Source organism: Tursiops truncatus, chromosome 9 (assembly GCF_011762595.2).
Source record: "Tursiops truncatus isolate mTurTru1 chromosome 9, mTurTru1.mat.Y, whole genome shotgun sequence".
Taxonomy (NCBI): domain Eukaryota; kingdom Metazoa; phylum Chordata; class Mammalia; order Artiodactyla; family Delphinidae; genus Tursiops; species Tursiops truncatus.
In genome coordinates this window covers 16,211,265-16,227,257 of record NC_047042.1, presented here as the reverse complement: position 1 = coordinate 16,227,257, position 15,993 = coordinate 16,211,265, and the positions used below count along the sequence as shown (strand labels likewise).

Below are 15,993 nucleotides of genomic sequence, written 5' to 3'. Positions count from 1 at the left end.
GTGCCAGCCCTCACTGAGTGCTGGGAGGATAGAGATGAAATTTGCTTTACAGTCCAGTGAAGAAATGTGCAGGTAAAGTGTGAACTATAATAACTTCCATAACAGATGATGAGAGAAAGACCACAATGGGAACAGGGAAGAACTAGTGTCTAAATGTGTCTGAGGCAATCCTCTACTGAAGTCCACGCCAGCTATTTAAATGTCCTCCCTATTTTTGCTCTGGTCATTTACTGACCTTAAGAAGCCTCTTCTCTCTTCTGCAGAAATTTCAGCACTAAATTATAAGTACTAACATTCTTCTTCTCCAAGGATCCTTCCAAAAGGTCCTGCAGCTCTACTCCAACACCAAAGCTGCCAAGGCCCAGCTGGCTATCTGCCAGCAGCCACTCCTCAAGCAGCTCGCACGGGAGAAGCAGCTCTATGCCAACATGTTTGAGAGGCTGGCTGAAGAGGAGAGCAAGACCAAGGCTGTGGTCGTTGCAGGAGAGCAGCCTGCTGACACAGAGATGGAGGACGAGCAGAAGGATGACCCGGCAGGGGGCCAGCCGCAGGTGGGGGCAGAGCACAGCCTCCCTCAGCCCTGCTCCAGTGGCTGCCTGCCTCCCCTGCTCCCTACCTTACTCCACCCTGTTAGTTTTGGAAAACCTGAAGAATCTGGGCGGGGGGGGGTGGGGGGGGGGTGGGGGGGGTGGCGGGGAGAAGGATCCTTGGTGATTACAATGTCAAAACAAACAACTTTTCTAAAACCTGTCCTGTACTAGAAGTCTACTTTCATTTTAGCTTTACTATGGAGCTTCCATGTTTGAGTCATTGTTTTGAACTGCTCTACCTGTGACGTCTCCAAGCTCGAAGACAACTTTCCATGCCCCCACTTGCCGCCATCTCCTTCCCGCCTACTAATTCTCTTAAATGTCTACAATTTGCCAGGTACTTCCTAGATGCGGGAAATGTAGCAATGAAGTCAGTTAAAAAAAACTCCCTGTCCCCTTAAAGAGACTTCTGAGAACACAATATTGTAAATCAACTCTACTGCAATAAAAACTAATAAAAAAAAAAAAGACTTCTGAGAAACACACAAAAAAAGAAATAAAATTTTTAAATGAGTTAACTACGGAATACAATGGAGAGTAAAAAATTCTAAGAGAAAAAGGAAGTAAGGAAGCCAGAGACCGTTTTTGTTTTTAATCCAATTTTACATAGGGTGAGGCAAGGGAAAGCTTCCTGAGATGATGTGAGGGAAAAGAGGGAGCAAGTTATATAGATTTCCAGGGTAGGTGCTTTCTATAGGAAGAGAACAAGCGCAAAGGCCCTGAGAAGAGACTTAGACCTGGCTGCGTTTGACAAAAAGTTAGAGAAGCAGAGCACTTAAGTGACAGGAGAACAGTACAAGATGAGGTCTAAGAGAAAACAGACGGAACAAATCATGCTGGGCTTTGTATATCAATAAAAGTGCTAGATTTTACTCAAAAGAACTTGCTCTTTGACCTTACAGTGATCAGCGCTACGGAACCCTACGCTCATCCTCCACCGTTTCAAGGTGCTCTCATTAGCATCTTGATTTTTCTAATTTACCTTCCTTTCAAAGCTCTTACGAAGAAAATCTCAGTTAGATGGTCTCTGTATCTGCCGCTAAGCGTTCCACGTATTGCAGAGAAAAAGTAAACTGTTTCTATTAAATGTTTATGCAAACCTCTTAATTTCAAGAGACCTGAAGCTCCAGGTATTAAAATTCTACTTCTGCAGCCCTTCACTCTCCACAGCTGACCATCTGCCTCAACTTTACACTAAGACCAAAACCAGTGGCAATGATCTTACTAGCTTATTTTTTCCTTTGTAACTTCACCTACCCTCAGCGATTTTCCTTTTATCCCAAAGAAAAAGTAGCTTTATTCCTTTGTTCATATCAAACCCTCTCAGAAGAATTACCTACCTCCTTCTTTCCCGTTCTCTCTTTTTCTAAACTTCTTTATCAAGATTTAATTTACATTCAATTCAACCATTTAAAGTGTATAATTCAATGGCTTTCAGTATATTCAATATATATTCAGTATATTCATGGTGATGTGCAACCATCACCATGCTCAATCCCAGAACATTTTTATCACCTTCAAAAGAAACCTCATAGCCTTTAGCTTTAATCTTTTACCCCCCCCCACTCACCCCATCCCCAGCCCTAAGCAACCACTAATATGCTTTATATCTCTATAGATTTCCCTATTCTTAACTTTCATAGGAATAGGATCATACAGCATATGGGCTTTATATCTGGCTTTTTTCACTTAGCATAATTTTTTCAAGGTTCAGTCATGTTGTAACATGTGTCAGTTCTTCATTCCTTCATTCATGTGTGGATATATCACATGTGGTTACCCATCTGTCTGCTGATGGACATTTTGGGTGCTTCTATCTTTTGGTGATTATGAATGCTGCTATAAACATTCATTACACATTTGTGTGTGAACACATTTAAAAAATTTTTTTTAATTTGCTTAATATGCTTTGTTTTTATTGTGATAACATATACATAACAGATGGGTGTTGTGCACAATAAGGAAGCACCCACCTATTGATCTCATCTGTCTGAGGCTTCACTTCAGCTAACTGGCAGCTGAGGGCAGGATGAGAAATGCTGCGGTTCTGCTCTTCTTAGGAAGAAAGCCCTCCAGTTAGGAGTGGCGGGGGAGGGAGCCCTTTGTTCTTGGCTGTCACAGTCCTGAGTGGAGCCTATGCCTTGATGAGCTGGGAAGAGGGAGGGAGGAACAACAGTCTTGGTTCTAATATCACAGGCTCTTATGGAATTCTTTCTACCGAATTTTCATAGACTTTCTTGAGTCGATGATTTTTCATTTGCTGTTTGCTTTTAAAACCATTTCCAGACACGTTAAATTGTTTGGTTTTTAATAGTTTTCACCAGATTCACTGTGGGGTGGGTCAGCGGAGTGGGGACGGCTGTCATCCCAGAAGTCAATCTCCTCCCATTCTGTCTTTCATCAATTCTAATAATGCTTTGTATCCACCATTCCACACCTAGGCCTTGAACAACCTTATTTTGCTATATCTAGAGGTCACTTCTCAGTCCTAAGCTTCTTCAGCTTTTCAACAGCATGTGACACAGTTCACCATTCCTCTTCTGACTGAAATGAACTCATTCTTTGGGGTTCCACATAACTTTCAGTTTTCCTCCTGTCTCACCATTTTTTTTCCTCTTAGTCTTGCAGGCTGCCACTCTTCTGCACAATCTATAAATTTTGGAGTGCATATTTTGGGCCAAAGTTCCCTTTTCTCTTTATATATATCTTCCCTATGGAATCTCCTCCAGTCCCATGATTTTTAAAGATCTGCATAGTGATGACTCTCAAATATGTATTTCTAGCCCTGATTCACATTCAACTACCTTTTCAACAAAACAATTTGCATCTTTGATTCAACAGTTTCAAAAGAAAAACCTTAACACTACTCGATGGGGAATTCCCTGGCAGTACAGTGGTCAGGACTCCATGCTCTCAACGTGGAGGGCCTGGATTCGATCCCTGGTCAGGGAACTAAAATCCCACAAGCCGTGTAGCATGGCCAAAACACAAAAAAAAAAACCCACAAACAAACAAAAAAGAAACAAAACAAAAACCCACTACTCGATGAAACAATGTCTTCCAATCATTAGGCTTCTCCCAACTTGTCCACACATATCCTTGATTCTTCTTTTCCTCTCAAATGTGATCTACCAGCAAGTTCTACTGGCTTGCCCTCTAAGCTATATCTCGAATCAATTCGACCAGTTCTCACCATCTCATCCACTCATCCTACTTCAAGCCATTATCATTTCTTGTCTGGATAAACAAAACAGCTTCTCTTTCCCTGTGGTGACACTCCCCCTCAGTTGTCCACAAAGAAGCCGGCATGCTAATTTTTAAATGTTTATCAGTTCATCTCATTCCTCTGTTTAAAAGCAAAGGTATCCAGTGTTTTGAATAAACTCTAAACCCCATATCATGGTGAATAAAGCCCTACATGATCTTATGTTTCCCCTCCTCTCCGACCCAATTTTTTATCCCCCACTCTCCCTCATTCACTGTGTTCAGCTTTCTATTCCTCAACCTCCCCATCTCAATTTTCTCAGGCTCTAAATCTGCTCTTCTTTCTGCCTGCAAAAATCTTACTCCGAATCTTCCATAGTTGATTTCTTCACATTACCTCGATCTTGGGTCAAATGTTACCTTTTCATAGAGGTCTTCTCTGACCACCCTATATAAAACACTGTCACATTATCTTGTTTTATTTTCTTCATAGTAAGAACAGCTTTCAAAAATTCAGCATAAATACTCAATGATGAAAAACGTTAACCTGGTTATTTGTGCCTTGATTCTATTCAGATTATTCTAAGGTCTCGTTCCATTCATTATCTCTTTTCTTCACTTTCTCTCTCCACTGGCTACTTCTATCTATAAAAACTCTCAGCTTTCCCTCTATCATTAAAAACAACAACAAAAAACTTTCCTTTGGCTCAGCTACCATGGTCAAATTTATGTTTGTTTCTTGCCTCACTTCTCAAAAGAATATATAAATCATATTGTCATTGTTTCCTTATTATATCGTCATTATTTTTTGGTTTCTTAGAAGAATACAGGTCATAAGTCTTCTTCCCCACCTCACTGAAGTCAGTCTCCAAAAGGTGAAAAGGATGTCCCAAAACACAGTGGTGTTTTTTATTCTGATTTTTTTTTCTACATTGCATTTACTGCCTTTCCTCTACCCCCACGAGTAACATATGCTCATTTTAAGTAAAAGCAGAAAATACAGAATAAAAACTCTACCTCTTGGACATAAAACTCTATTACCTTGTGCTATGTATATTTCCAGAGCTTTTCAGTGCCAACATATGAATTTAAAAATAAAACTAAACCAGAAATACAATGATACTATGTATGCTATTTTGTATACTTAAAAAAACCTTAATACATTACAAGATTTTTCAAGATCAACAGAAAACTTTTCAGTCTTCTTGTCCCCTCTTTCCATTAGTCCTCACCTAATCTCCATGTTTAGCATCAAAGAGTAACTGAAGAGAACAACAGCGTCTCCTTCTATCATACCAGCCTACCCTTACGCCACTTGTTTTCCCAGTCAAAACTTCTATGTCCTGTATTTTACCAGTCAGAACTTCTTACTACAGTGGATAAAATTCAGCTGTAAGTGTTCAGAATAAAAGATTTTTAAGATAAACATTAAAATAGCACTCATAAACCTAACCTTTTTCTTACAAGGTCAGTGATCAGAATCTACTGTTACTTGAGTCAGTCTCATCACAATAAATGATTCTAGTGTTTAAAGATGGTGTGCAAGCCAATCAATTGATTTGGTGCTCAAAGAGAAATCTGAAAACAATACTCTTTTTCAATTTAGGAGGAAAGCTAGCTGGTTTAAGCTTATTGAGATGGTATTATTTTTCTGATGTGGCTTATAAATATGGCTACCTATACTGTACTTCATGAATAATCTAAGAGATTTTCAGGTTTAATTTTGACTGTACTTAGGTTTTTCCCACCAGATTGAGAATCTATCCCAGCGTAAGATTTATTTCCGCTATAGTTCCTGAACACACCATTTCCTTTTATATCACATTTATGCCAGTGGTCCATCAATAATGATGCTGTCTGATGTAATTACAGGTTATCTTATAATATCAATTAAACGATAATGACCACATATGCTCATCTCTTAGCTTCTATTCACCTTAATTGGTGATACACTTTAAAATGAAGCTTAATCAGGAACCAGGCTGCTCAACTAAGGATAAATTTCGACTTCTTCAGTTAAAAGTGTTGTGAAGTCTTTTAAAGTAAATAAATGGATAGTAATCATTACAAGTATTCACAAAGATTAGCGTTTTCCCATTTTCTAACTTATAATAAAAATAAAAGACAAAATCCTTAACAGGCCAACAAACAGGTTTGATTAAACAAACATACTCATAATCTGGCTTCTTTGGTATGAATATGTCTTGTGTATCATCTTCCATGTGTTGTAAGTCAGCATAGAGGTCTACAGTTCCACTGCAATTAAAATTTCCTTGAATACTTTGGCTGTATTGTTGAAGACGCTTCCATAAGTCATTATAAAGACGCAATAATTTAGGGTATTCTCCTTCAAATGCCTGTTTCAAAAACATAGAAGCTGCCAAGCAAAACAATAAAATGATTAGATAAATGATAAAAAAATTAAATGTAGCAAATAAAAATTTCTTTTGTATGTGAAGATGGTGCCAGAAATAGCCTATACTATAGGACAAACCAAAGATGTGTTCTAATAAGGTCTTTCAAAATAATGCCAGTAACAGTAATTTTCCTCCCAGACCACTTACTGCACGTGATATGTGGACCATATATTTTGAAACTTAATCTACAAGGAAATAGACAAATCAACAATTACAGTTGAAGATTTTCTTTCTCTCAGTAAATGATAAAACAAGTACACAGAAAATCAGTAATTGACATCTATAGAATACTTTATCCAAAACAGCAAAGTAGCCATTATTTTCAAGTACACATGAAACATTTACCAAATTCAACGATTTCTGATAGAAACAGTCTAAATAAATTTAAAAGGTTCCAAGTCATACAAAGTATAAAAACCAAAACAGTTTTAGATTAGAAATCAGTAACAGAAATATTTTTAAAATCCTGGAAATTGTGGTTTTGATTTCCATTTTGCTGATGATTAGTGATGCTGAGCATCTTTTCACGTACCTGTTAGCCATTTATCTGTTGTCTTTGGAAAAATGTCTACTCAGATCCTTTGCCCATTTTTTAACGGGATAATTTGATGTTTTGCTATGAGTTGTATGGGTTCTATGTATATATTAGACATAAACCCATATACCTGCAAATCAGGTATATGATTTGCAAATATTTTTTCCCATTCAGTAGGCTGCCCTTTCATTCTGTTGATGATTTCTTTTGCTGTACAGAAGCTTTTTTGTTTGATATAGTCCCACTTGTTTATTTTTCCTTTTGTTGCCTTTGCTTTTGGAGTCAAATTCGAAAGAAAATCACAATGAGATATGACTATATACCTGTTAGAATGGCAAAAATTTTAAAAAAATCAAATGTTGGTGAGGATAGAGGAACTGAAACTCTTGTATACTGTTGGCAGAATGGAGAAATTGTATTATCATTCTGCAAAACAGCCTAGCATTTTCTTAAACTGTTAAAGATATACCCACCACATGGTCAAACTATTCCTCTTCTACATGTTTATCCAACAGAAAAAAAAGTATATGTCCATATACAGACTTCTATATGAACATTCAAAGCACCTTTATTTGTAATAGCCCCAAACTGGAAACAACCCAAATGTCCATCAACAAGTGAATGCATACACAAACTATAGTATATCTGCACAATGGAATACTATCCAGAAGTAAATACATAATACAATATGGATGAATCTAAAAACAATCATGCTGCATGAAAGACAAATAAGAATACACAATACATGCTGTATCATTCAATCTGTACACAGCTCTAGGAAAGGTAAACCAATAGATAGTGACAAAACCTGGTCAGAATTTGCCTGAGGAAGAAGAAAGGAGATGGCGGGGAGAGGAATTACAAAGGGGTACATGGAAACTTTTGCAGGTGAGAAATACATTCACTGATCTTGAGTCGTGATGCTTTCATGGGTGTGCATATATGTCAAAACTTACCAAACTGTACACTTTATGTTCAGTTTACTGTATACCAATTATACTCTAGTAAAGCTGTTTAAAAAAAAAATCTTGGAGAGGACTTCTGTGAAATCTCTCCTTGCTGATGAAGAGGCCATTCACCATGGCCTGAGTGTCCCCACACATTCTTGCAAGTTATGTCAATGCGAGGCCCTGGTTGCTCTTCATCCAGGCCATTTATCAGGTTTGCATTTGTAGCAAGCAACCTTGAAACATGAGGTAACTTTGCCCTGCACACAAAGAGCAGGCTTGCTTACTGCTTATGGCAAAAGCTGTAGATTGTCCAAGCTTAAAGTTCTCACCTGTGACACAAACTCACAGCATACGTACCATTCACATGGGCCCAAACTGTGTTTCCCCAGGAGGCCTGGAGGCATGGGGAACCAACATAGAAATATGCCCATACTCACGTGGCTTGCTATGCTGTGAGAATAAAGTTCTGCTCTGACCCAGGAGTCTCATGTCTTCTGACAATATTCAGAACATTTTGGCAGGCTAGCCTTTTTAAGTAGGGTTAAAAATCTCAGATCCTTCACGGTTCTTGACCTCCTCTAATCTAAATCATATTCCTTTTGTTATATTCTCATAACACTCTGTTCTTTGTCTTCTTTGCATTTACCACAATTTCTAATTTTACTTGTTTAAAGTATGTTTCCCCTACTTGACCGTAAACTCCATGAGGACAAGGACAATACTTGTTTTCTTCAATGCATATTTGGTACTTAACACAGTGCCTGAAATAGTAGAAATTAAATAAATATTTCTTAATGATAAACTAAGTTTTGCTTTTTAATGGACAGTATACTCACTTTCACAGAAATCTTATCTGTATAGAACAAATCACTGCTGAGGGTTTCAGAGAGCTGAACTTTGACTATACTGTCTCAGTAAATGTGACTGACTAATCAATTCTAAGATACTTAAGTCAAACATATTTAAAGCTTACAAATATATATTGTGGTAAATCCCGAAGCTAAATTCTACCTTACTTTCTTCTATAAGTGGTTATCAAGTATTCACATCAATTACCTATAAACCTGATTATAATCAATTATTTTTTTGATAAATGTAGAACATACACTGCACATCTTAATAATCTAAGAAATCATTTATAGATAGAAAATGACAGTTACTAATTCCCAGTTACTTAGTAATTCATTACTCAGAGCATGCCCTGTGTGAGCAACTCTTCTTTTTGAGTAATAACTAGTGATTCCAACACAGCACTAACATGAAGATGAAATTCATCTTTATTCCAGTACCTTCTTTTATGATGATTTCTCCATAGCAATGAACACTATAAGAAATTATTTATTAGTTTGTGTTGATCATGTTCCTCCTTTAGAATGCAAGTTTAATGAAAACAGGGATATTACTTGACTTGTCTCTGTATTTCCTTTACCTAGAGTAACGCCAGGCACTGAATTATTGCATGAACAAATGAACTGAAAAAAGAATGAAGAGGGGTCTAGGTATGGAATTAAATCACTTCTCCAGATTCTAACAGTCTAGACTTAATTGCCTCACTACCCCCAGACCCCCTGGTTCAACTCTGATGTTTGCGTAATCCCAGAGTTGCAGCACACACAGCTCTTGCCTTAGTCTTGAGCAGCTGTGCTAAATATCAGCCTGTATATATGCTTCTGCCACTGCATCTCCCTGTGTGAAGACTGAATACCTCATCTCTCAGCCACTAACTGGGGTCCTGACCAAGAATAGGCATCACTCCTTAAAACTCCCACCAACCTTCAGACAACCAAATTCTGGTCAATGTAAAAACTGGAAGGTAGGGCTTCCCTGGTGGCGCAGTGGTTGAGAGTCCGCCTGCCGATGCAGGGGATGCGGGTTCGTGCCCTGGTCTGGGAAGATCCCACATGCCGCGGAGCGGCTGGGCCCATGAGCCATGGCCGCTGAGCCTGCGCGTCCGGAGCCTGTGCTCCGCAACGGGAGAGGCCACAACAGTGAGAGGCCTGTGTACCTCAAAAAAAAAAAAACTGGAAAGTAGATTTATCCACTCAAAACATATTTGTTGAACATTTACTATATGATAAGTACTGTTGTAAATGTTGCATATGCAGCAGTGAACAAAATAAGCAGAGTTCCTACCCATGAGGAGTTTATATTCTAGTGAAGGAGAAAGACAATAAACAAATCAGTATGTAACATAATGTCAGGCAGTGTTAAGTGCTTTAAAGAATAATAAAGCAAGGTTAGAGAACAGACAGTGATAGGGAGTCGTAGTCTATTTACTGCAGACAGGGAGGGCCTCTCTAAGTGAAGCAAGGATATGACCCATCTGGATATCTGGGGAAAGAATGATTCAGATGGAAGAAACAGCAAATGCAAAGGACTTTAGGTAGGTTATCCCAGTAGAGGCCGCTGCTCTTATTTTAGCAACTTGTCAAGCTCTTTAGATACCTTGACCTGAGAGGGTCAGCCTCCACACCTAGGTTGAGTCCCTCTTTTTTAAGTACATTGCTACTCATTTCTAGTTCACTCCTTTCCTAACTGGCTCAATTCCCAATAAAAACTGTCAGCCTTGCACATAAATCACCTAGCACTATGAAAGTAAAGGAGGCTAGTAATATACTGGGTTTAGTATGTCTTGGAAAATATTATCTGCTTCATAATTGAATTAGATATCTATTGCTACATAAGAACTTGCCACATATGTAGCTGTTTATTTTTAAAAACACTCATTTATTATTTCATAGTTTCTGTGGGTCAGAGGTACTGGGTCCTCTGCTTCAGGGTCTCTAACAAGGCTGTAATCAAATTGCCAGCCATGGCTGGAGTCTCATCTGAAGGTTCAACTGGAGAAGGATATGATGCCAAGCTCATGTGGTTGTTGCCAGGATTCAGTTCCCTATGAAATGAGCTGGATTTAGGGTCTCAGTTCCTAGCTTGCTGTTGGCAAGGGGTCAATCTTAGTTCCTCGCAAAGTGGACCTCCCCAATATGGCTGCTTATCTCATCAAAGCTTGTAATCCATGAAGGCAATAGAGGGAGCTTGCTAGCAACATGGAAGTTATGATCTTATGTTACCTAATCACACAGGGACATCCCCCTTGCATATTCTATACCTATAGAAGGTATACCTAAGCAAGTTGTACCTGTACTCAAGGGGAAGAGATTATAGAAGGGTGTAAATGCCAGGAGGCAGGGATCACTGGGGACCATCTTAGAATCTACCTGCTCCAATAAAATGAACCATACTTTATTCACATCAACAAAAATTATATAAAAGTCAAATATTGAGGGCCATACAGCAGTCTGATAAACAGCTACTTTTCAAATACTGATATATTATAGACTATATTACTCCTTCCTAATTAAGACAGTTTCATATTAAAAAAAACCTGTTTAAAATATTGTTGAAAAAACAGAAATAGTTTTCTAGAAAAAACTAGAAATAGTTCAGAAGTAAATTAAAGTACTGGAGTGAAATATGGGTAAGTCAGTTGTACCCAAGTTAATGAGTTTTCCTATTACTCATAAAAAGAACTTTTCCTATCGAGTCCCAGAAATCTACTATGGTCCAAGACATATATTAAAAGCAAATGAATATTTATATGAACTAAAATTGACTGTAAATAATTTTATTGAGGATTAATATGCCTTCTGATTTAATTTTTAAATTATGATTTAATAAAACTAAAATCAGAATAGAAAAGAGACCTTTTTAAAACTCAAAGAAATCCCATTTAAGATGAACAGAAATTAAAATTCAAGTTTTAAATGGAAAATCTGATCAAAGCCTAAAGCATTAAACTTTGAATGAAGAATCTGAGTTAAAACACACACACACACACAAAACCTAAGATTAGCCACTTACAAACTATATACACAAATTATATATACACACACACATAATTAGGATGGAATAACTGTCTGAAAATAACTGGCTATGGTCCCTAGGAAGTTTCTTAGGTTTTGTTTTGTTTTTTCATAATAGCAGCACAAAGTCATGGAATCCAATACCAACTGGGTATGCTATGGTGGTATTCTATACCACAACTTTTCCTTTTAGCAGGAATATAAAGCATACACATTCTCCTCCAACTTCTTAACTAGTTAACCTTGAATGCACTTATGATATGAAGATGACCACCCTTGTTATCTCACAATAAAAATAACAGTCACAACAAAAATAAAGGTCACCTTCAACTTCTTACCCGCGATTCCCCTATAAATGTTTCTAGTCTTCAACTAGAACAACTGTCCATTCTATACAAGACTAATTCTTCAACTTCCATGCTTAATCTCATCCCATTTCATCTCCTCCAAGACTATTATTCTCTTCTGTATTTTCAGCTTCCAATCAATTAAAAAAAAAGATCGAACATGCTCTCATTGTATTAAAAAAAACAAAAATACAAATAACATGGCAAATGCTTCCCCTTGATCTTTTAACAGTTTACTTGTAGCCGTTGCCCTGTCACCCCTTGCAAGTGTAGTCTACACACACCTCCTTGCCTCCTCCAGGCTGCAACCAGACTTCCAACTGCCACAGTGCTATGGAAACTGTTTTGGGAAAAGTTACAGTATCATTCTCACTGCCAAAAACAGTGGGTACTTTTCTAATCTCCTCTCACTGGATCGCTGTTCCTTTGTGAAACTCTCCATAATCCCATTCTCTCCAGGGTTTTCTACTCTACTGATTTGTTTTTCTTACTCTTTGTTGACTTCTTTCCTCTGCCTTAAATATTTTCCTTGAAACTTAAAAAAACTGTTACTATAGAATTGAAACATATAATATGAAGAGAACCTCTACGTATCCATAACTTATCAACTTGATCTTGTTTTATCTATAACCCTACCCAATCCTCCTCCACTACTGCCAGCTATTTTGAAGCAAATTACAAACATCATGTCATCCATAAATATTTCAGCATGTATCTCTGATAGTAAAGACTATTTTAAAAAAAATAACCATAGTTCTCCTATCACACTTTACAAAATTAACAATCAGCGATCGCATATGCATGATAGACCTGTGATTTTTTTTTTTTTGGTTTGTATGATTTAGGACCCATAAATAGTCCATATATTATAATTAGTTGATATATCATCAAGCCCCATCTATCGTTCCTCTCTTTCCTTTTATTCCTTTTAATTCTTTATTTAAGAAACTGGGTCATATATCCTATACAGCTTCCCACAGTGTGGATTCTGCTGATTGCACCCTCTGATCCCTGTATTTACTGTAGATTATCAGCTGGATCTAAAACAGTACATTTCAACCTTGGCTGCATATTGAAACAACTCTGGAAGCTTAAAAAGATCCTGGTGCTTGGGTTTCACCCCAGAGACTTTAATGTAATTGCAGTCTAGGCTTTGAGATTTTTTTTTTTTTTTTTTTGCGGTACACGGGCCTCTCACTGTTGTGGCCTCTCCCGTTGCGGAGCACAGGCTCTGGACGCGCAGGCTCAGAGGTCATGGCTCACAGGCCCAGCTGCTCTGCAGCATGTGGGATCTTCCTGGACCAGGGCACGAACCCGTGTCCCCTGCATCAGCAGGCGGACTCTCAACCACTGCGCCACCAGGGGAGCCCTAGGCTTTGAGATTTTTAAACATACTCCAAGTGATTCTAATGTGCAACCAAGTTGAAAACCACTGCAATAGATAAGAGATTTGATCTGATTCCAGGGTCAATAATTTCCGGTAAGCCTACTGCATATGTAGCATATGAACTGGTGTACCATTTACCTTTTTTATATTAACAGTCTACTAATAATCATTGCCCAGATCTACTAAGAGACTGCAAAATGAAGATACTGTAACATTCTTTGTACATTTATTACAGGTGATATTTTTATAAATAAAAACTTATGAAATCAATTATTCAGTTTCTCTGAGATACCGTTTGTAGGAAAGGCAGGAAAAATGTTTTTCTTTCCCCTTTATTTACCACTTTTCAAAGTAAGGAGTAGTATCATCAAGGGTAAGCAATAAGTATTTCTTCACTTACATCATTATGAATTCATGGATTTAGATGTACATGATGGATTTAAATCACTTGTGATTGTTATCCTTATTGATGTTAAATTTATTCCTTCTCTGGTAGATTATCCATTCAAATTGCTTCCTGAGTCCTATTAACTCAATCCTAATAGGCTTGGTCTTCATATCTTCCTTGCTTTCAAGTATATGGGGTTACAAAATTATCCTGCACATTTCTTGCCCCAGACCGAAAATCAGTCATTTCTCCAAGGACCTTTAATTTCTTTTAATGGGAAATCAACTTTTAAAACCACAGCATCGGTGTCAGAAGGGTTCAGTACTAATGAAACGGTCACTATTTCTACGGCTTTTCAGTAGACAGAGCTATGAAATGTATGCAAATCAAATAATATATATATGTATTTTAATATCTTTATTGGAGTATATTGCTTTACAATGTTGTGTTAGTTTCTGTTGTATAACAAAGTGAATCAGCTATATGTATACACATATATCCCCATATCCCCTCCGGCTTGTGTCTCCCTCCCACCCTCCCTATCCCACCTGTCTAGGTGGTCACAAAGCACAGAGCTGATCTCCCTGTGCTATGCAGCTGCTTCCCATTAGCTATCTATTTTACATTTGGTAGTGTATACATGTCAGTGCTACTCTCTCACTTTGTTCCAGCTTACCCTTCCCCCTCCCCGTGTCCTCAAGCCCATTCTCTACGTCTGTGTCTTTATTCCTGTACTGACCGTAGGTTCCTCAGAACCATTTTTTTTTTAGATTCCATATATATGTGTTAGCATACGGTATTGGTTTTACTCTTTCTGACTTACCTCACTCTGTATGACACACTCTTGGTCCATACACTTCACTACAAAAAACTCAATTTCGTTTCTTTTTATGGCTGAATAATATTCCAATGTATATATGTGCCACATCTTCTTTACACAATCGTCTGTCGATGGACACTTCGGTGGCTTCCATGTCCTGGCTATTGTAAATAGAGCTGCAATGAACATTGTGGTACATAACTCTTTTGGAATTATGGTTTTCTCAGGGTATATGCCCAGCAGTGGGATTGCTGGGCCGTACAGCAGTTCTGTTTTTAGTTTCTAAGGAACCTCCATACAGTTCTCCATAGTGGCTGTGTAAATTTACATTCCTACCAAAACGGCAAGAGGGTTCCATTTTCTCCACACCCTCTCCAGCATTTATTGTTTGTAGATTTTTTGATGATGGCCATTCTGACAGGTGTGAGGTGATACCTCATTGTAGTTTTGATTTGCATTTCTCTAATGATTAGTGATGATGAGCACCCTTTCATGTGTTTGTTGGCAATCTGTATATCTTCTCTGGAGAAATGTCTATTTAGGTCTTCTGTCCATTTTTGACTGCATTGTTTGTTTTTTGGATATTGAGCTGCATGAGCTGCTTGTATATTTTGGAGATTAATCCTTTGCCAGTTGCCTCATTTACAACTATTTTCTCCCATACTGAGGGTTGTCTTTTCGTCTTGTTTATGGTTTCCTTTGCTGTGCAAAAGCTCTTACGTTTCATTAGGTCCCATTTGTTTGTTTTCATTTCCATTTCTCTAGGAGGTGGGTCAAAAAGGATCTTGCTGTGATTTATGTCACAGAGTGTTCTGCCTATGTTTTCCTCTAGGAGTTTTATACTGTCTGCATTACAATAAGGTCTTTAATCCATTTTGAGTTTATTTTTGTGTATGCTGTTAAGGAGTGTTCTAATTTCATTCTTTACACATAGCTGTCCAGTTTTCACAGCACCACTTATTGAAGAGGCTGTCTTTTCTCCACTGTATATTCTTGCCTACTTTATCAAATATAAGGTGACCGTATGTGCGTGGGTTTATCTCTGGGCTTTCTATCCTCTTCTGTTGATCTATATTTCTGTTTTTGTGCCAGTACCATATTGTCTTGATTACTGTAGCTTTGTAGTATAAGCTGAAATCAGGAAGCCTGATTCTTCCAGCCTCATTTTTTGTTCTCAAGATTACTTTGGCTATTCAGGGTCTTTTGTGCTTCCATACAAATTCTGAATTTTTTGTTCTAGTTCTGTGAAAAATGCCATCAGTAGTTTGATACAGATTGCATTGAATCTGTAGATTGCTTTGGGTAGTATAGTCATTTTCACAATGTTGATTCTTTCAATCCAAGAACATGGTATATCTCTCCATCTGTTTGTATCATCTTTAATTTCTTTCATCAGTGTCTTATAGTTTTCTGCATACAGGTCTTTCATCTCCCTAGGTAGGTTTATTCATAGGTATTTTATTCTTTGTGTTGCAATGGTAAATGGGAGTGT

The 15,993-nt window shown here is 37.8% G+C and overlaps 1 protein-coding gene across 4 annotated transcripts in view; it reads right to left on the bottom strand.

Annotated features, from left to right (window-relative positions):
• The window catches only part of COG5 (component of oligomeric golgi complex 5), a 283,948-nt gene that overhangs the window by 71,175 nt on the left and 196,780 nt on the right, over positions 1–15,993 (bottom strand). For all 4 annotated transcript variants that reach the window (XM_019940610.3, XM_033862890.2, XM_019940605.3 and 1 more), the window contains one exon: positions 5,967–6,171. In XM_019940610.3, coding sequence (XP_019796169.1) covers positions 5,967–6,171 — 205 coding nt within the window. The remainder of the gene's footprint in view (positions 1–5,966; positions 6,172–15,993) is intronic.